This window comes from Cylas formicarius, unplaced genomic scaffold (assembly GCF_029955315.1).
Source record: "Cylas formicarius isolate icCylForm1 unplaced genomic scaffold, icCylForm1.1 PGA_scaffold_9__14_contigs__length_23061073, whole genome shotgun sequence".
NCBI lineage: Eukaryota > Metazoa > Arthropoda > Insecta > Coleoptera > Brentidae > Cylas > Cylas formicarius.
This window is the reverse complement of record NW_026844365.1, coordinates 7,491,523-7,510,623: the sequence shown is the minus strand read 5'-3', so window position 1 is coordinate 7,510,623 and position 19,101 is coordinate 7,491,523. Positions and strand designations below refer to the sequence as shown.

General features: G+C 48.4%; 7 protein-coding genes and 1 long non-coding RNA gene across 21 annotated transcripts; 7 read left to right on the top strand and 1 right to left on the bottom strand.

The window, feature by feature from the left end:
• Positions 1–387: 387 nt before the first annotated feature.
• Positions 388–797, top strand: LOC132707702 (protein krueppel-like). The gene is made up of 2 exons (XM_060679627.1): positions 388–492; positions 570–797. Exons 1-2 carry the CDS (start codon positions 388–390, stop codon positions 795–797), a joined length of 333 nt encoding a protein of 110 aa, XP_060535610.1.
• A 30-nt stretch (positions 798–827) lies between these two features.
• Positions 828–2,822, top strand: LOC132707701 (gastrula zinc finger protein xFG20-1-like). The gene is made up of 7 exons (XM_060679626.1): positions 828–846; positions 961–1,198; positions 1,289–1,470; positions 1,567–1,731; positions 1,857–2,022; positions 2,125–2,246; positions 2,485–2,822. Exons 1-7 carry the CDS (start codon positions 828–830, stop codon positions 2,820–2,822), a joined length of 1,230 nt encoding a protein of 409 aa, XP_060535609.1.
• Positions 1,217–7,126, top strand: LOC132707699 (zinc finger protein 271-like). The gene is made up of 10 exons (XM_060679623.1): positions 1,217–2,624; positions 2,968–4,222; positions 4,354–4,495; positions 4,675–4,891; positions 5,063–5,175; positions 5,301–5,435; positions 5,564–5,728; positions 5,793–5,997; positions 6,115–6,882; positions 6,964–7,126. Exons 2-9 carry the CDS (start codon positions 3,974–3,976, stop codon positions 6,326–6,328), a joined length of 1,440 nt encoding a protein of 479 aa, XP_060535606.1. The 5' UTR covers positions 1,217–2,624; positions 2,968–3,973; the 3' UTR covers positions 6,329–6,882; positions 6,964–7,126.
• LOC132707698 (zinc finger protein 2-like) lies at positions 6,634–7,145 on the top strand. Its single transcript, XM_060679622.1, has 2 exons — positions 6,634–6,862; positions 6,964–7,145. Exons 1-2 carry the CDS (start codon positions 6,634–6,636, stop codon positions 7,143–7,145), a joined length of 411 nt encoding a protein of 136 aa, XP_060535605.1.
• Positions 7,146–11,108: 3,963 nt separating this feature from the next.
• On the top strand, positions 11,109–15,470 carry LOC132707043 (uncharacterized). 14 transcript variants are annotated; one of them, XR_009619698.1, is made up of 4 exons: positions 11,109–11,747; positions 11,803–11,848; positions 11,905–15,257; positions 15,317–15,470. It is a non-coding gene; the product is annotated as an uncharacterized LOC132707043 (long non-coding RNA). The 14 variants fall into 14 exon arrangements; XR_009619697.1 differs by having other exon boundaries at positions 11,109–11,477; positions 11,550–15,257; XR_009619692.1 differs by having other exon boundaries at positions 11,803–15,257.
• A 60-nt stretch (positions 15,471–15,530) lies between these two features.
• Positions 15,531–16,095, top strand: LOC132707697 (zinc finger protein 626-like). The gene is made up of 3 exons (XM_060679621.1): positions 15,531–15,544; positions 15,605–15,828; positions 15,905–16,095. Exons 1-3 carry the CDS (start codon positions 15,531–15,533, stop codon positions 16,093–16,095), a joined length of 429 nt encoding a protein of 142 aa, XP_060535604.1.
• A 124-nt stretch (positions 16,096–16,219) lies between these two features.
• On the top strand, positions 16,220–16,638 carry LOC132707039 (uncharacterized). Its single transcript, XM_060678679.1, has 2 exons — positions 16,220–16,401; positions 16,464–16,638. The coding sequence occupies exons 1-2, from the start codon at positions 16,220–16,222 to the stop codon at positions 16,636–16,638; spliced, it is 357 nt and encodes a 118-aa protein (XP_060534662.1).
• Positions 16,639–16,663: 25 nt separating this feature from the next.
• LOC132707035 (polygalacturonase-like) lies at positions 16,664–18,596 on the bottom strand. The gene is made up of 3 exons (XM_060678674.1): positions 17,958–18,596; positions 16,988–17,315; positions 16,664–16,934 (listed from the first exon to the last, which is right to left on the bottom strand). Exons 1-3 carry the CDS (start codon positions 18,462–18,464, stop codon positions 16,681–16,683), a joined length of 1,089 nt encoding a protein of 362 aa, XP_060534657.1. The 5' UTR covers positions 18,465–18,596; the 3' UTR covers positions 16,664–16,680.
• Positions 18,597–19,101: the final 505 nt, after the last annotated feature.

Here is a 19,101-nt window from a genome sequence, read left to right as displayed (position 1 = left end):
AGAGTTTCTCAACCACGGGTTCAATTGCGCGAGATGCGGTAAGCGCTACAAGCACAAGCAGTCGCTCAACAACCACATCAAATTCGAATGCGGCATAACGCCGCAATTCCGTTGCGACTTGTGTCACTACGTCACGAAGCGGAAACATTCCTTAAAGTCTCATCTAATGCTGATCCACAAAAGTTTCTCTGCTTAATGTACCGATCTCAATAAACTTTACGAAACGTACGAGCGTACTCTTCCACGCACCATCTTCCTCCCAGTCGCCGTGAAGTCGGTAGTTTTTAACACTTCTCCGTTGTAGATGACAAAACGTGTTACGATTGCGGCCGAGTGTACCGTAGCAAGTACTCGCTGACCCGACACAAGAAACTGGAATGCGGCGTGATGCCGAAATACGAGTGTCCGCTGTGCTTTCGCCGTTTCAAGCACGAGCACCACCTGGAGCAGCACCGAAGGTCGAAGTTTCGTTGCGCCAAAACCCGCATGGGAGTGCTATAAAATCACTAACACCCACACACCCTGTCGCTTAGATTTAGACGGGCGATCGTCGTAAACCCGATTGACAGTGCAGTTTGTTTTTAGCGCTGCCGATATTCGAGTGTCTGAGCTGCGCGAAAACTTACAAGCATGCGCACAACCTGCGCCGCCACATTAGGTACGAGTGCAACAAGAACCCGCAATTCCGGTGCGACATGTGCGACAAGGCATACACGCAGAAGAGCAGCCTCAAGCACCATTACTTTATGGCCCACAAGAAACCTTTGGACCATATCGTTTTACCTTTCCGCCCTTGAATCGAGCATATTTGTGTACTGCCCTAATAAATGTTACGTGTGACTCGAAGTTCGTCAATCCCCCCGCCCCCCGTCGTTTTTATTTCTAGATGAGTCGCTGGATTCTACGACTCAACCAGATCCCGGTTACTCTGCTTTCGCTTTATCCATATCAGTGTTTCAGTTCCGTACGGCAAGATCCGCCACAACTCTGCCGGCGAATTCGTTTGTCCCCGATGTTCGAAGTCTTACAAACACAAAACGTCAGTCTACACGCACATCAAACAAGACTGCGGGCAATCGCCGAAGTACTTTTGCGACCTGTGTCAATTCGCGTGTAAATATCATCACGTGTTGAGTCGTCACAAAACGTCGCTCTCCCACCGCCGTAGGGAAATGAAACTCAGCGTCGTAGAACCCTCGTACCTTAGCTACTGATATACGCCATTACTAGTCGTTGTTTTCGATATACCGGTTTTAGTATTGGTACTACCATGATCGTTTTTTTTTAGAGTTATTCGCTTGTCCACAGTGCGGGCGCTGGTACAAGTACAGCCACAACATGCGGTACCATTTGAAAAAGTGCGGGGAGAAACTGTTTCATTGCAGGTTTTGCCCGAAAGAGTACACGTCAAAGTTTGCCTGCAAGAGGCACATGCTCCAGGCTCATCGGCACTCCGATTAACCTCGAGGCGTTTGTAACAATAAATGAATTTATAAATAAATAAATGAGTTTCCGTAGCACTCGTTGCCTGTCACCCGTGCGATTAATCGACGTTTAATTTTTTAGTCGGTACTCACCGATGCGTGAAGTGCGGCAAGTTGTACCGATCGAAATCGGCGCTAAACAGGCACGTACGGTACGACTGCGGTCAAGAAAAGCGCTTCGCCTGCGTAGTACCCGCGTGCGGGTACAAGGCTTACCAGAAAGTCCATCTGACCAGCCACCTGATGCGTATCCACAAAGACGTGCTCAGCACAAAGACCGACCTTTTGTAACTAGTCCAATAAACATTTTAGGCCTGGACCTTGACTTTTTGACACTTCATCGACGCGAGTGTAAAGTTGGGTAAATTACAGGTAAATTGTTCAACTGCCACAATTGCGAGCGGCGGTACAAGCTCAAGACATCCCTTTACAATCACCTGAAGTACGAGTGCGGCAAGAGCAAGAGTTTCGTGTGTACTTTCTGTCAGAAAACGTTCCGGTACAAGCACAGCCTGAGGGATCATATGAACCACAGGCGGTGCCGGATCCAAGATATCCTTAAATGATAACGGAATCTAACTAGCATTTACTAAAATAAACGTTCCATTCTCGGTGGTCTAACGACTCGGTATCTTTCCAGCCACGGCAGAGACGTCCACGTCGAGCAAGCGGACCGAGTTAGTCCATTTTCCATGGTCCGGCAACCGTCGTTTCATGTGCCGTTTGGGAGTCTGCATGTACAATTACCCCAGGAAGAGACAAGTGGTCAATCACATCCGACGTAGTCACGCCATCGAGCGGCACAACGACGATATGATCCAGGTGTACACTCGGGCTGCGAATTCCTAAATTGTCGTTTTTTGAATAAATGCTTTTTTAAACTTAATAAACTCAACAAAGAATTGAAAGCATCGTGTGTCGTCGCGGGTTCATTCAGGCTTCGCTTTATCTCACTCGATCGGTACGGCCCACGTAGATTGACCCCGTGTTGTATTTTTAGAGCAGAATAATTTGGAACCCCAGGATCTCAGCAGGACCTCATCCGCGCGGAAGATAGTCATATCGGAGAACCGATTGCTGACACCGAAAGCGGTACCGATGGCGGCGGAGCAAATCGCCCCGCCCGCGCCCGAGCAAAAGGTATTCGAGTGCAACTTTTGCAAAAAGAAGTACCAGAATTACGTGTCGCTGACGCGCCACAAGAAATACGAGTGTCAGAAACCGCCGCAGTTTGCGTGTCACATGTGCTCGTTCAAAACGAGGTACCAGTTCACACTCAGGGCTCACCTGTTCAGGCTGCACCAGGTCGTTGTGGAGAATTGCGTCAACTACTTGTGAAATCGTATCGTTCATTTGTTAAGTTTTTGTTTTTCGTAGTTCTAAGGATGTTGGCTATCAATAAATTTGGATAAAATTTGTGGGCTGCCATCTTTTTCGTTCTTGTTACAGTCCCGGCGCTTGCTACATCTCATTCATATTTTAGCCCCGTTCGTATGCCCGAAGTGCCTAAATTCGTTCCTGTATAAGATGTCGCTGAAAAGGCACCTGAAGTTCCAGTGCGGCATCCAGGGCCAGTTCAAATGCAAGCTCTGCTCTCACACTTGCAACTACAAGAGCAACTTGAAGAGCCACCTCACCAACAAGCACAAGATACTGCTGCGCAACGGCGAGGTCGACCAGTACCTCGCCTGACGCGCTGTATTGAGTTGTTATTAATAAATCATTTCAGCAAATCTAGCTTTAATTTTATTGCTTCGCTGCTTCGCTAGCTGGTTGATGCGTTTACGCAGTTTGTCTGAGGACATTCTCACAGCGGACGGTTTTAGGTCACCTCATCTACCCTTGCCTAATCTGCGGGAGGGTCTACAAAGCGAAACGGTCGTTGTGGAGGCACCAAAAGTACGAATGTCAGCAGCTGCCCAGGTTCCAATGCCCGATCTGCCCCTACAGGGCAAAACAGAAATGTACGGTCGTCGCTCATGTGATCAGTCGTCACCAGGATCTCAAACTTAAGAAACACGAGATGTATCAGGAAGTCACCATCCTCGAGGACTGCTAGACTTCGACGCCGCGTTCGTAACTAACCCCGTTATGTTTGTGCTTCTTGTAGACAAGTCAGCAGTGCGATCGGTAGCACTTCTGACGTTAAATGTGTTACTAGAATTTAGGACGATTTCACAACGTGTATAGCCCGCTCGAAAATGTACTCGCCAAGAAACGACTGAAAGTTCCGCGTGTTTTATTTACCGCCTGAGGGAGTGTTCGGGAGTTTTGTGCGGTTTGCTAACTCGCCTCACTTGCAGAATTCTCGTTCGAGTGCCATCTGTGCAGGAACCGCTACAAGCATAAAATGTCTTTGATCAGGCACCTGAAATTTCAGTGTCAGAAGAATCCTCAGTTTCAGTGTCCATATTGCGATCGTCGGGTGACACTAAAATCCAACTTGACGAAGCACATCGCCAAGAAACACTGACTCTCTTTTTGTATGCATGAGTTCCGAGATTCGGAGCGAGGAGGAGATACTGAGAGTGATTTTGGTTTCAGGTTCGCACTCGTGCAATGACTGTGGTAAAATGTATAGGCACCAGGGGTCATTGTACAAACATCAAAAGTACGAGTGCGGAGACAAGACGAAAGGTTTCCACTGTCCCTATTGCGCTTATAGGTCGTACAGGAAAGACAACATGAAGAGCCACATCTTCAATCGCCATAAAAAACTTTATCTAAATCAGTCGCCAGTAAATTATTAATTTAGAATTAAAAATTTTTTTCATAAACCTCTGATGATCTCACCTACCTGACTCATTCGCACGGGTTCAATAAAAGTGCAGTATCCTTATTTTTGACTTTCTATTTCGTTCTTCTAAAGCACCAAATCGCGACCGTTTCAGGTGACCACTACATTTGCTTCACGTGCAGCAAGGCATACAAGGTTAAGAAATCGTTGTCGAGACACCTGAAATACGAGTGTAAAAGGGTGCCGTCGTTTTTCTGCTCTCATTGCGACCACAGTACCTTCAGGAAAGATAATTTGAAGTCTCACATGCTGTTAAAACACCCGCTCGACATCTAGCGCTTAGTGTAGTTTCGATTGAAAATAAACGCTTTCCTCGGGAATGTTGTGGTACTTCCAAGTACCCGGCCGGATCATAGTACCGTCACTGACTTACTGATTTGGTTTTTTTTTCAGAGTCGCCGCCCCCACTGATCCAGAAAAAGCGCAAAGGGGAGTATAGGTGTCCGAATTGTCCGAAGACGTACAAGTACAAAACGTCGGTGTACACCCACTTGCGGAATGACTGCGGTCAGGTGCCGCAGTATTATTGCGAACCGTGCAAATTCGTCTGCAGGTTCGAACACGTACTGCTTAGGCACAAACGCACCCTTACCCACAAGAAGACCGAGCTGTACTTGCGCATGCAGAATGTAGACGAGCAACACTGAATAAAAAAAAGAATTACACGAGACTCGGCGTCATTTACCCCCTCTCGCGCTTGCTTCTACGTGTTTTTTCGTCCTCGGCCATTCGGGACGTTTTTTATTGTCGGTTTTCTAGGCGACTTCCTGGGTTGCCCAAGATGCGGCAAGCTGTACATTGAGGTGAAGTCGCTGATACTCCACCTGAAGGTCTGCGGCTCCGTTAAATTCCACTGTCCGTATTGCAACCTGGAGTTCAAGTCGAAGACGTGGTGTAAAAAGCACATAACCGAAAAGCACTAATAAACCCGCCTCCTCCCATTCGAGCACTACGTTTCAATGGCCGTCCCCACCGCCCTCGCCAAACTGCAGCCGCAAACATCAATGGATGTTTTTTAGGTTACGACTGCGACAGCTGCGGCAAGAGTTACAAGCAGATGAGATCGCTGAAGCGGCACCAGAGGTACGAGTGCGGCCGGCAGCCCGAGTTCCGGTGCCACCTTTGCTCGAAACGGTTCTTCCAAAAGGCCAACCGTAATACCCACCTGAAGCGCAAGCATCGATTGACTATCAAAGTGTGAAACCCGGTCGCATATCCTTTTAGTTAGCGCCTTTACGCACCCAATCCGGTCCGAACTATAGTCCAACCTCCGATGTTTCAGCGAGAAAGTACGTCTGCCCTAGCTGCTGGAGGAGCTACTCCCGTCAAGGCGGTTTGAAACAGCACCAGAAGCATTTTTGCGGCAAAGACGCGCATATAGCCTGCCCGTACCCTCCGTGCCCTTATAAATCCAAAGTAAACTTCAGCATGAACAAACACATCCTCAGTATGCACTCGGGCCGTTGAAGCCGGTGTCGCCACGTCGCGGGACTAACGGCCGTTTTTTTTAGGCGTAGATTGGTATCGCGTCACCGAGAACGGGAGGTACGGATGCAACAAGTGCATCTCGTCCTACAAGAACATCAATAACCTGCGCCGCCATCTTAGGTTCGAGTGCAACCGGGCGCCGGCATTCGTCTGCGACGTGTGCTTCAAGAGGTTTACCTACAAGTACATACTGTGCCGGCACATGGCCACCCACGGGATTAGCGTCGAGTAAAATGTCGGCGGTTGCCGCTAGGGTCGTTGTAGAGGCTTGAAATAAATATATTGGACTGACTGGCACCGAGTTTCATCCGTACCCGTAGGTCTGGTCGTAACCGTCTAGTGACCGCGGCTTCTTTCAGCCAATCGCCTCAAGTGCGACAGGTGCCTGAAGACTTACACCAAGTCGAGCTTCTCTTTTCACCGAAAGTACGACTGCGGCGACAAGGTCGCTTACATACCGTGCGACCATTGCAAGTACCACACCAAACGCCGGGGCGATCTGAAGAAGCACTGCAAGAGGATGCACCCGGCCGAAAGTTTGGCAAAAAAAACGAAATAAAATAGTCCACATCTCGCGACGACCGACCGATCCTAACCGGTTCTTTTGTAGTGTCGTGGGCGTGTCCCGACTGCCCGAAAAGGTACAAACGGAAACACGCGCTCACGAGTCACCGGCGGTACCGGTGCGGCAAAGCGCCGATGTTCCGGTGCAGCGAGTGCTCTCGATGGTTCCACTACAAGTACCACCTGAACCTGCACGTTAAACGAAACCACCAGTAAATAAACTTGTCGTTTTCGTATTCTTGACATTTCATTCCGCCTGCACAAATCGACCGACGGGATTGTGACAAACGGAAGTACCACATGGAAGCCGTTTCAGGTTACCGGTACATTTGCAACAAGTGCGGCAAGGCGTACAAGGCGAAGCGGTCGTTGTCGAGACACCTGAAGTACGAGTGCTCGAAAGTGCCGTCCTTTCAGTGTCCCGTCTGTTTCACCAAGTCGTACCAGAAGTGTCACATCAAGATGCACATGTACATTAAACACCCGGATCAGTGCAACATGGACATAATCGATTTGCAGCACTACCTAGGCGACTGAGGACGCTTCACGGTATTACTTGCTAGGAGTTGGTGTAGGATTCCTTTTAGCAGTAGGCGTGTCCACGTTACAACGCCGTTTTCGTTGTTTTAGATGGTTATCGTTGCCTGGTCTGCAGCAGAATCTACCGGCAGTCCTGCTCGCTAAGCAGACACGTAAAGTACGAGTGTCAGAAGGAGCGCTCGTTCCGGTGCCCTTTCTGTCCATACGCGTCCCACCAGAAGGCACCGCTCATCAAGCACCAGCAGAAAAAGCACGCCCAACTTTCGTCTTAGATTAAAATCGTGATAGTATCGCGGTAGTCTTATCTTTTCTCACCTACCACGCAAGCAAACGACTTTAGCGAAAGTATATACGCTACTCACTACTCTTTTTTTTTATGTTCTCTGTTCTCCGTAGCTGACTTGTGCATTTTTTTTGACGCCAGATGACTTTCGGACGGCTTGCAAAATATTGAGAAGATTAGACGTCGGCCGCCATTTTATCGGTTATTTTTGTTTTTTCCTCCGCAAGTCGATACGGGACAAAGTATCGAATTGAATTTCAATAGGGAGTCGGAGTTTCGTCTCCAGATGGCGTCTATTAAAACTGTCGCGTGTATTTTTTAGAAAATTCTAAAAAAACTAGATTGTCTCAAAAACTGTATATCCGATAGAGAAAATTCTCGAACGACGAGATGCACTAGAATCGGGGTAATAATGGAAATATACCGTTTAGTCGAAAATATGCGGGGTGCGCTGGTTACTAAATAGCATTTTCCTGAGTAAAGTTTTTTTAGGCCGCCTCGAGAACTACAATTTTTGTATTTTTCGTTTTCGTCTTATCATGCAGGGTGCGTTAGATACGGGATCGAAAGTAGTTGGTAACGAGACCCGTTTGGTTTTCGCGTATTGTATTGTTAATTTAATGTTGTTTAAATGATACATGGGTGAATCAAATATCCTTGCGCATATTCCACTTACAATTGGGAAAACTAGCCCCTAGGAGGTCAATACTTTCTGGAATCAACTTGTTTGGTTTGTAGCCGAGTACATGTTGGCGTGCGGTAACAATTGCGGCCGCCGATACAAGTACAAGGGAAATCTGATGAAGCACATGAAGTACGAGTGCAAGGTGGAGCCGAAATTCAAATGCCACCTGTGCAACTATACCGGCAAGCAAAAGAGCCACCTGTTCTCTCACCTCGACCGTATTCACAACGTTAAAAATAAATAGCTTAAGAAGTTGCGGTAATCTTGCCCGCGATGTGTCCTCCTCCTTTTCGCGCTGGTGGCACCTAGTTTAATGCGTAACGTTTCAGCTGTCGTGTTGTGCTTCAAGTGTGGGCGGGGCTTCAGGCACAAGAGGTCGATCTACACGCACCTGCGCAACGATTGCGGCGTCGAACCCCGGTTTCCGTGTCCCTTGTGTCAGAAGAAATACCGCCGCAAAAAGAACCTCAACTACCATCTCGCTCAAGTCCACCGAAACTGAAACCGATTGTTTTTAGTGTTTCCGGTGGAGTGCCCTAAGTGCGGGCACCGGTACAAACACAAGAGCTCCCTCTACAACCACCTGACGTGGGAGTGCGGTCGCGAGGCGATGTTCACGTGTCAGCTGTGCCCGTACGCTTGCAAACGCAAGATGCACCTCATCTACCACTTAATGCGGCGTCACAAAATCACTAGGAACCAAATCGCGTTCGTCGGCCGTACCGATTACCACATCGTGCGCTAGTACTACTAGCTCGCTAACGGGCAGTTTTTAATTCTAGTTGGCGTACGGTGTCCCAAGTGCCTGAAGGTCTACAAGAACGCGCAATCCATGAAAGCCCACTTCGCGCTGGACTGCAGCAGTACCAAAGTGTTTGCCTGCACATCGTGCGAGTACGCGTCCAAGAGGAAGTCCAACCTCAACAGGCATTTGCTGCTGAAACACTCGAATTATATATAAGCCTAAATTAGGATAAGGCGGTACCGGTTTTGACGTTATTTTCACGCGGGCGTGTTTTTAGCTGCGTGGTCTGCGCCAAACGTGTGTGAGAAGTGCGATTTCAAGTTCAAGCACAAGCATCACCTCGTCGTCCACCTTAGAGAGTGCGGGCAGGAGCCCCGAGAGCCCTGCGCCCATTGTTCCTATAGGACCCACCGGAAATCGAATCTCAAACGGCACATCCTCCGCAAACACGGGGTCTCAAAATTGAAAGAGTACCTGAGGGCACTCCGGGTCGACGAGATGTTTAAATCGAGCCACCTCGATTAGGTTTACGTTAAATTGTTCTCTCAGTATAAGATTGCGAAACGTGAGTTATTTTTTGTCACCTCCCCGCCGACCGAGGATGCTGAAGACTATGCTAAATTTAGGTTAGGTTATCTCCGGTAATTCTAACGCAGTGACGTTATAGGGCCCAAGGGAGCAGCCCGGATCTACTCTTGCTGTGTGTGTGGCAAAGCGTACTACCATCAGACGAATCTCAGTCGGCACAAGAAGTTCGAGTGTCAGAAAGTCAAGTCATTCCTGTGTCCCTACTGCCCGTACGCGAGCTACCACAAGTACCATCTTAAAAGTCACGTGATATGCCAGCACAAGGAGTACTTTCGCGAGTTTTCTAAACTCCACTAAGCCTCGCTTTGTTTGACGGTATCGACCTACTTTAAGGTTACTCTATAGCTGTCAGCGTATAGCTCTAGCGCTCCCAGTATACCGTATACTTGTACAGTTTGTCATTTAAATATATTAGTGATGGCATTGGAATTTTGATGACGCTTTACGTTTTGCCGAAGAGCGGCTTCGCTTTGAAATAACCGCCCGTACGTTTTAGGTCCGTATTATTGTCTGACGTGTAGCAAAATGTACTCGCACAAGAGCAGCCTCGGACGGCACATCCGATACGAGTGCAACAAGGAGGGGAAGGAAGTGTGCGCGTTCTGTCGCAAACGGTTTAAGCATAAACACAACCTCAACACCCACGTGGCCTACGTGCACAAAATGAACTGTTAACGCTTCGAAATACACTACGTCGCAACATTTGGTATTGGTTTTCGATCCCTTCCTTACGACCTTCGGTGACCTTTTTCAATTTAACGTCGTATGGCGGGAAAAAATAAAGTATGGTGTACCGTGTACACTGTGCCCTTAACGGACTTCATTTTAGGTAAATCTGTATTGCGATGTCCGAAATGCCACAAACCGTACAGAACGAAGAACAGCCTCAGCACGCACCTCTCGCTCGACTGCGGCAAGGGGGCGGAGTTTAATTGCCTGTATTGCTCGTTAAAGTTTAAGCGCAAATATAACCTGAAGTCGCACGTTTATACGCGTCACGCTAAGCCGTTCGAGTAAAAGTCGACGCCGACGTCAGCTTACGGGGTTTCGTTTCAGAGAATAAATTTCACTGCGTTCGATGCGGCAGATTGTACAAGCGGAAGCGCCACCTCAACAGTCACCTGACGTACGAGTGCGGCAAAGAACCGCAGTTTCAATGCCGCAACTGTCCCCGGCGCTTCCACCAAAAGTCCAACCTCAAGTCTCACGAAACCTTGCATTTCAAAAACTCTTTCTAGTACACCCCCACGTGCTCCGGCAGATTCCCGACCTAACTTAGCTCCGTTGTTATAGAATTCTTTCCGAGGTTCTTCTGCGACCAGTGCGGCAGGTCGTACAAGCACAAGTCGAACCTATGCAACCACAAGAGGGAGGAGTGCAACAAACCGCCGTCCTATTTCTGTCCCGTGCAGGAGTGCAACAAGGGGTTTAAAAAGAAACAGCACTTGCAGAGACACCTGCAGGTCCACGGAGACGACTGTCGCGTGCTCGAGTATCTCAGGCGGGAAAGTCAACGCGCCGAACAGAGGCGCTGGCTCAACCCTTGGCCGATCAACGCCCCTCCCCACCTACTCGAGTTTTACAAACACCAATAAAAAGACGTTCAGTATTGGGAGGTTTCATTTTGCGGACGCCCTTCCGACGAGCCTTCTGCGGGTGTCGCAACTAACCGGGTCGTTTTTCAGCCGGGATGAAATTCTACGAGTGCAAAAACTGCCACAAGAGATATGGCCATCAGGCCTCATGGTACAACCATACGAAGTACACGTGCGGAAAGGCGCCGTCGTGGTTCTGCCAGTTCTGCGACTACTCGACCAAGTACAGCCAGAACTTGCAGGCCCACCTGAAGATCAAGCACAACGTTTTCTTGGCGAGATCTCAACTGGTCAAGGCGAGGGACCTGGACAGCTGAACGCCCTGGTGTAGTATTAGGATGTAATCTCACAGTGCATTGTAAATTCTCTAATAAATAGATTTATATGGAAGTGTCACTCCCCAAGTTCTAAATATACACCAATAAACACCCTCGCGATTCAATGCTAAGGATCGCCATTTAAGTTGCTCGCAGTTGCAAGATTTGTTTTGTAGTAGTAGTCGTTGCGGTTCGATCGGGGGGCTGATAAAGTACTGCCAAACTGTATATTTCAGACAAAATCAAGTGCGAGAAGTGCCTCAAATTCTACAAGAACAAGGAGTCGTTGAGAGTGCACCGGAAGCTCGACTGCGCGAACAAGTCGGCATTCCCCTGCCCTGTCGAGGGGTGCCAGAAGACGTTCTCGAGAAATTTCGGTGTTAAATTGCATGTACAAAAATGTCACCACTAACCTGGGAGCCTGGGCGGAAACCGCGTCGACTCACGAAACCGATTTTTCTAGAGCAATGCCCGAGATGTTCCAAGTTTTACAAGAACGTCGAGTCCCTCAAGTCCCATCTCAGACAGGTGTGCCAAAAGGAAACAAGCGAGCGATGCCACCTGTGCCCGAGAGCGTTCAAAAGACGAAGCAAGCTCAACCAGCACCTGGTGACTGTCCACAAAGTACTACCGACAACTTAAATATATTTTCCTACCACGTGTACGTGTTGCAAATAAAATATCGGTTCTGGTACGACCCGACTCATTTCATTTAGGTTGCCACGGCGTGGGCGTTCCGGCATAGCGATCGATGCAGGTGCGGTAATTCCAATGTGCGACAGTACGCTTGATTCCACTATTAACCGGGGTGTTTGTAGTTGGCTCGATGCGGTTTTTCTGTGACGCTTGTGGCAAGTCGTACACCATAAAAAATAATCTGAGGAGGCACCAGAGGGTCGAGTGCGGTAAGGAGAAGAGTATGGTGTGTCACATCTGCGAGCACAGGTTCTACTACAAGCAGGAACTCGACACCCACTTTAGAATCAAGCACAACATCCTGTTCAATCCTAACAGATACCGATAAATCCAATTCTTGTTAAGACTGACGTTGCTTGTTAGCGCTTAGACGCCAAAGATTGTTCGCTCTCTCCCTCTCTGGTAACCGACTAACCAAACCTAACAATAAAACCGTAGAGAATCGAGCAATTTCACTTAACTCCACCCTTCGCATCTTGTTTTATCGGCAACCGGCGGTACTCTTAACGGTTAATTTCAGAGTACTTCGAGTGTCCGGACTGCGGGAAATGGTACCGGCATAAGAAGAACATGGCTCGCCACCGGAAGTATGCGTGCCAAACCAGAATCATCTTTTGTCCCACTTGTCTTAAGAGCTTCACCAGGAAGTCGACGCTGGACTACCACAAGTGCCCGAGAAAATGACCGCCCTTCCCATTCCCACACAATGTGCCTGACTATGATAAAAATAAAATATTTTTGCTAGCGTTTTGGTCTTAGTACTTCTAGGGCGTTCCGTCGCTTCAAATGTGCTTATGTCCTTTTTTTTAGGGGAATTTCTGCCAAACTTTTGCGCTAACTGCGGCAAGGTGCGTGACATCGGGCACCCAAAGCGCTCGCTTCAAAGGACCAAATTTTTTTGTAGGTGTATACGACCAAAGGGAATCTCAGGCGCCACCTGACGTGGGAGTGCGGCAAAAATCCCACCAGACGGTGCGCTCTGTGCACCTTCGAAGCCAAGCATCTGTCCAGCCTCAAACGCCACCTAAAAAGGAAACACCATGTCGATGCGAAATAAAAGATTCACGGTATATGCGTTTTTTAGTAGCGCGGTACTCCACTTCACTAGTGAAAGAACCAAACGATGCCATGCACGACACTATAGTGACCTCTTTCAGGACGGTTCCCGTGCCAACGATGCGACAAAATATATAAGTCGAGGACAGCTTTGGGCAGGCACGTACGGTACGATTGCGGCAAAGAAAAAAGATTCGCTTGTACCGTACCGGCCTGCGCTTACAAAGCATTCCAGAAGGTCCACCTCGTAAGTCACATGATTAGCGTACACAAGGTGCTGCCCGGTGCACCCAAGTAGCGTGTTGGTACCCCGCAGGGAAATGGCGCTCGTTTTTGCACCCCTTTTTATCTAGGAAATTTTAGTAGTACCCAGTAGTTAGTGTGTGATCCGTTGTACCGTAGATTCAGGTAGTCGTCGTGTCTCATTCGCATTGGGTACCGATTAGCAATAACTGGTCGGTTGTTTTAGTACCGGTGCCTGAGTACGACCTTTGGAATAAGACGAGCGACGTCAAACCCAACCTCATCATGTCGAAGGAGGACAAGTTCAAGTGCAAGCACAAGCACTGCCGCTTTGTAACTGACAGGCGGGAGGTGCTGATCATGCACATCCTCAACCATGACGACGACGAGTGACGTCGTCGTGTTTTCTGTCTGTAGTACATTGTACCGTGTGTGTTCGATGTGTGTGTGCGTGTGTCAATCGCAACAATCAAACTGTGCATGTTTTTTGCTAAAGCGAATATATCTGTGTAGTCTGGTGGAACGGTTGTTTTATTGCATTTATCGGGAGAAAGCGCACCAAACCGTCATCTATCTACGTCGGTAGTGCTAATGATACACTCCCTCCATCCTCTGGGGGAGATCCTGGGATATCACCATTACAGATTCCAGGGATTTAGTCTTGCTACTTTATGAATGGCAGTACAGCATACAGATGACAGATGGTAGCACAAATGAAATCACAGATTCCTAACTAACCAGCACAACATACAGATTCCTAACCAAACTGACTCGCGGTCTTTATTTTAGGCAAACCTTTCGTATGTAATAGGTGCTACAAGTCCTATCGCCACGCCCCTTCGCTATACACCCACCAGAAGTACGAGTGCGGCAAGAAACCATTGTTCAAGTGCGAGTTTATGGGTTGCCAGTATGCCACCAAGCTCAAGGGAAACCTGAAAAAACACGTCGCGAGGACTAGGCACTGGTGATGCCGCGACCGCTGTGCGTCTCTATTTATAACACTAAACTTTAACCCATTTGTGGCTAACAACCCGCATGCTTCTGTATCTGCTAGGAGGCGGGTAGGGCGGTGCTAACCCGACCCCACCCATTACCGCCACCTTTGCTCAATTTCTTTAGGTGTTGAGGTCGGAGTAAAACTTATTGGCGAGATACGCAAACCTTTCCCTTCCCGTAGAAACATTGAAGACGGTTTTGGTTTCAGAGCCGAAACCTTACGTGTGCGCAAACTGCGGCAAAGGGTACCTCCGTCACCACACAATGACACGTCACCTCAAATTCGAGTGCGGCAAAGAGAAAAGCTTCGCATGCGGGCACTGCGACTACTCGACGCACCACAAATACCACCTGAAAAACCACATTTTCGCCAGACACGGCGTGATCCGCTAAGACTACAGCGCCGTTTGTTTCAGAGGGATTGTTTCCGTGCCCGAACTGCGCGAGGATGTACAAACTCAAGTCGAATTTGGGAAGACACCTGAGATTGGAGTGCCAGAAGCCGAAATCATTCGCCTGCGACTACTGCGCATACGCGGCCTACCAGAAGTCTAACCTACTGATTCACATCAAGCGGAAGCATTTCGCCAATCGTTTTCAATAAATTACGTTTGAGACTTTGAGTGTTTGTTTTTACCGTCACCTGCGAGAAGAGAGCTGTGACCACACTCTAACGGCGGGCGTTTGTCGTAGCCATACACCAATGCCCGAAATGCACCAACGTGTACAAGAGGGAGGACAGTCTCAAGCGCCACCTACGCATCGAGTGCCAAAAGGACGGAAGGTACGCTTGCGTGGGTTGCCGGAAGACCTTCAAGCACCGATTCGTGTTCACCAGACACGAGAAAATGTGTTTTTCCGGGACGAATAAAGTGTAACTTTTAAAATCCGCAGTTTGACTCGTTTCCGAACTCTTCCTCACGCACTGTCTCGCGTTTTCCTGAAACCGAAGGTCTGTTTCAGATATCATGCGGTACTTCTGTCGGTGCGGCAAAAACTACAAGAATCGGGAGAGCCTGTCCCGCCACAAGAGGGAGTGCGGGTCGGAGAAGAGTCTCGCGTGCCCCAACTGCGACTACAAGACACACCGCAGCGACACGCTCAGGCGTCACATGGTCGTCCATTTGTAATAAATTTCTTAACAGTACCTGAAACCCACGGAGAGGCATACGACTTTGTACATAGTTTTCCTTCGATATACCGGATCGGCGCACCTGGCATTGGGTTCTGTTTCAGGGCTGCGGCGGTACTTTTGTCAGTGCGGCAAAAACTACAAGAACCCTGAGAGCCTGTGTCGGCACAAGAAGGAGTGCGGCTCGGAAAAACGATATACGTGTCCCCACTGCAACTACAAGAGCCACCGAAATGATAATCTCAAACGACACATGATCCTCCACTTCGTGCCTAAACAGTACCCGTTCTAACGACCCGGTACCGCCGTTCAGCTGTGATGCTTAAGAAATTGTTACCATATTCTTAATAAATTTTATCGACCAGCTCGTCGTTTCTTCTGCTTTATATCAGCTACTCATCCTCTGCCGACTACAGCGCACCACGTCTTTCAGGTGACGACGTGGAAGACGTGTGGTTCGCTTGTTTTACCTGCGGCAAGAGGTACAGACACAGGGCATCGCTGACGCGGCACAGTCGTTACGAGTGCAACAAGATGCCCCAGTTCGTGTGCCCCGTGTGCGGCAGGAGGCTCACGCAGAAAACCACACTCAAAACACACCTGCAGAACATCCACGGCATCTAACGCATGCGCGGAATGTTTCGCACGCGGTACCTGCGTCGGCGTCATGAACTTCACGAATGAAATTTCAGGTCTAAAGCAATACGTGTGCCGGCGCTGCTGTAAAGCGTACAAGAACCAAACCACACTGAGCAGGCACGTGCACCACGAGTGCGGCGTGTCGCCCAAGTACCGGTGCTCGGTCTGTGGTAAGAAGTTCCAGAGGCGGGACAGCCTGAAACACCACATCGACAGGCTCCACCTAGACCGTCTACCGAAATAAAGTACCTTTTGCGTCTGAGGTCGTTTTTCTTTCATCCCAACCTCCCACCCGACCTGGACGCAAGTGACAGCGGTTCACGTGATTTGCTTGCAGGAGGAAGCACGGTCCAGCACACGTGTAGCGTATGCGGGCGCGTCTACAAGGCCAAAAGGTCGCTATGGAGGCACCAAAAGTACGAATGCCAGCACCGTCTAAGGTTCCGGTGCCCGTACTGCCCGCACAGTACCCACCGCAACAACAACCTCAAGAGGCACATAGTTTGTCTTCACCAAACCCTTGTAAAACTTCCCGATTAAATCGCGGCATGTTAGTTCTTAACGAGGGGGCGGTACTCGCTCCAGTCGTTCAGGCGATTTTCGTCTTTCCAGGCCGATGGGCGTGCCCGAACTGCGTCAGGTCCTACAAGCGCAAAGGGCACTTGTACCGACATCTGCGCCAAGAGTGCAACGTGGAACCGCAGTTCCAGTGCGCCGTCTGCTTCAAGTCGTACCGGCACAAGCACGTGCTCGACAAGCACTCGTGTTTCGGACGCGTCCGCCATAAATAAAACATCGAATACGCATGCGCAATTTTTATTTACACCCCCTACGTGTTGCACTTGTAGCCGTTGGGCTGGAAATTGCAGTCGTCCTTGACCTTGGCGCCGCTGATGCTGACGCCGTCCCAGTTCCAATTGGAGCACCCGCCGGACGCACATACTATGCTCACTTGCTTGGCTTTGGATCCGCTCACGGTACCGGTGTACTGCTTCAGTATCAAGTTGGTGATGGGGATGTTAGCTTTGGGATTACCCACGTCACCGTAGTCCTCCTGGATCTCGATACCGTAGTTGGTGATGTCTGTAGTCAACGGTAAAATCTGATTGGTGAAAAGGTTTGGTCGCCATGCTCACCCGATATGACTATGTTGTTGTAAGTGACGTCCTTGACGGCGCCGGTACCACCTGTCGGATGGGTTTTGATGTGCAACCCGTTGGCCGATTTCCTGACCTTGGAATCGGTGAAGGTTATGTTGGAGACGGTGTTCGGGCTACCGTTGCTCGAGCTGAGCCCCACGGAGATGCTCAGGCCGTGTCCCCCGGAGCAGTCGAGGTTGGAGAACACCATGTTGGTACCCTGGTTCACGGCGACGCAGTCGTCTTGGTTCTGGACGGTCGCGTGGTCTATGTGCAGGTTGTTCGTGTTGGACACGTCAAATCCGTCGGTGTTGTGACCCCCTTGCTGTTAAATAAGATCAAGCGCATTTAATTCTTTCCTGCCTATTTCTAGTACTGCACACAACCGATGTTTTTTCTTCTTTTATTTTCACTGAATGAGGAAGTTTTTGCCCAACAAAAATCTTCTTCTTATTTTCAACTTTACTGGTACTATCAATAAAGGGGATAAAAACGCAAAGTGCAAAATTTTCCTAGCCATGCTTTTTTTTAAGGAAAATTGTTGCAAAGGACACCTCTGCAGCTGTTAAATAAGATTAAGCACTTTTAATTCTTCATAATAACAATTTTTTACATTTGACGGGAATGATTTAGTGCCTTTCCTGTATATTTCTGATACCGCACATAACCAATGTTTTTTCTTCATTTATTTTCGCTGAATGAGGAAGTTTTTGCCCAAAAAAAAGTCTGTCTTTTTGTTTTGTACTATCAATAAAAGGGATAAAAAACGCAAGTACAAAATTTTCCTAGCCATGCTTTTTTTTACGAATGGTAAGAAAAATTGTTGCAAGGGACACCTCTTCATCTGTTTCCAATTTCTAAGTGCCGCAAATTCTCGACAATGGCGTTGTGTCTCCAGAAAATGTTTCTTCTATTAAGTGGTCCTCTGGACGATAAAGACCGACAACAATTTTGGATGCTCTCTTACCGTGTCTCCTGCGGAAACGTCGATATTCCAACCGTTGAGATTCGTATCATCAGCGTTGATAGACACACAACGTTCCGGGCAGTTCAGAAGGTTTACGTTGTTGAGCACCGAATTGGCCTTCGTCTTGATCTTGACGAAGACCGGTTTGGTGGTACCGGAACCCCCTTTGCCGTCCCAGTACTTCTCCCCTTGACCGTTGAGCGTCGCGCCCGAACCTTCGACCGTCACACTACTACCGCTGATGACCAGCAGAGGTCCTTCCCAGTTGAGGAAATCGAATTTGATTGTGCCTTTGAAGGTGAGCTTGGTGCCGGATTTCAGGTCGAGTTGGAGGGCTTTGCCGGCAGGTACCGTCAAGTCTTGGATGACTAGGTCGGTGCAGCTGGACACCGCGTTGGCTACGTCGTCGAAATTGGTTACGGTGCAGGTGGCATCGGCGGACGGTCCTGTGGGGGTAGCCGCCGCGACGATCGCCGAAAGCGCCAGAACGAACCCGTGGTACTTCATTTTTTCTTCCCGTTCGCGATCGGATATCTCCTTCTTATACGAGCAAAATTTAACGCGCTCACGTCATCTTAGAATAACAAACCACTCGAGATTATGACTTCGGTGCACGTGGAGGATAACAAGGCCAAACTGCCGATATTATTTCGTTCCCGGCAGTGATTCGCAACGCAAACTTGCTACTTACTAAATATCACTAGAATTGTGATATGAGCCAAAACAAGTTTTCCATTTAAGTAAGTACATTACGGCCATTATTTACGGGGATTTGATATAATTTTTTTTTTAAGTTTCGATAGCGACATTATGCCCACCTAAGTAGTAAGAATAGTTAAGTTCTGTATTCGTAGACCCCCTGGGGTTATCGTGAGATACCAAAATTGCACCTAACTAGCTAGCCGATTTTTTTTAACTTCCCTTTCGGAAATAAACACGCTTTAAATAATAAACAAGATTTACTGATTTAATTATAACTTATTAAGATATACCATATATCAATAAAAAAAATATATTTTCTAGCCCACTTGCCAAAAAAATACTGCTAACGATTTTTTTTTCATTTCAGTTTGCGTTTGGGTATTAGGCATAAAAATTCTGATAAATGACGTTGTTAGGAATACGAATAAATAAAAAACTCAAA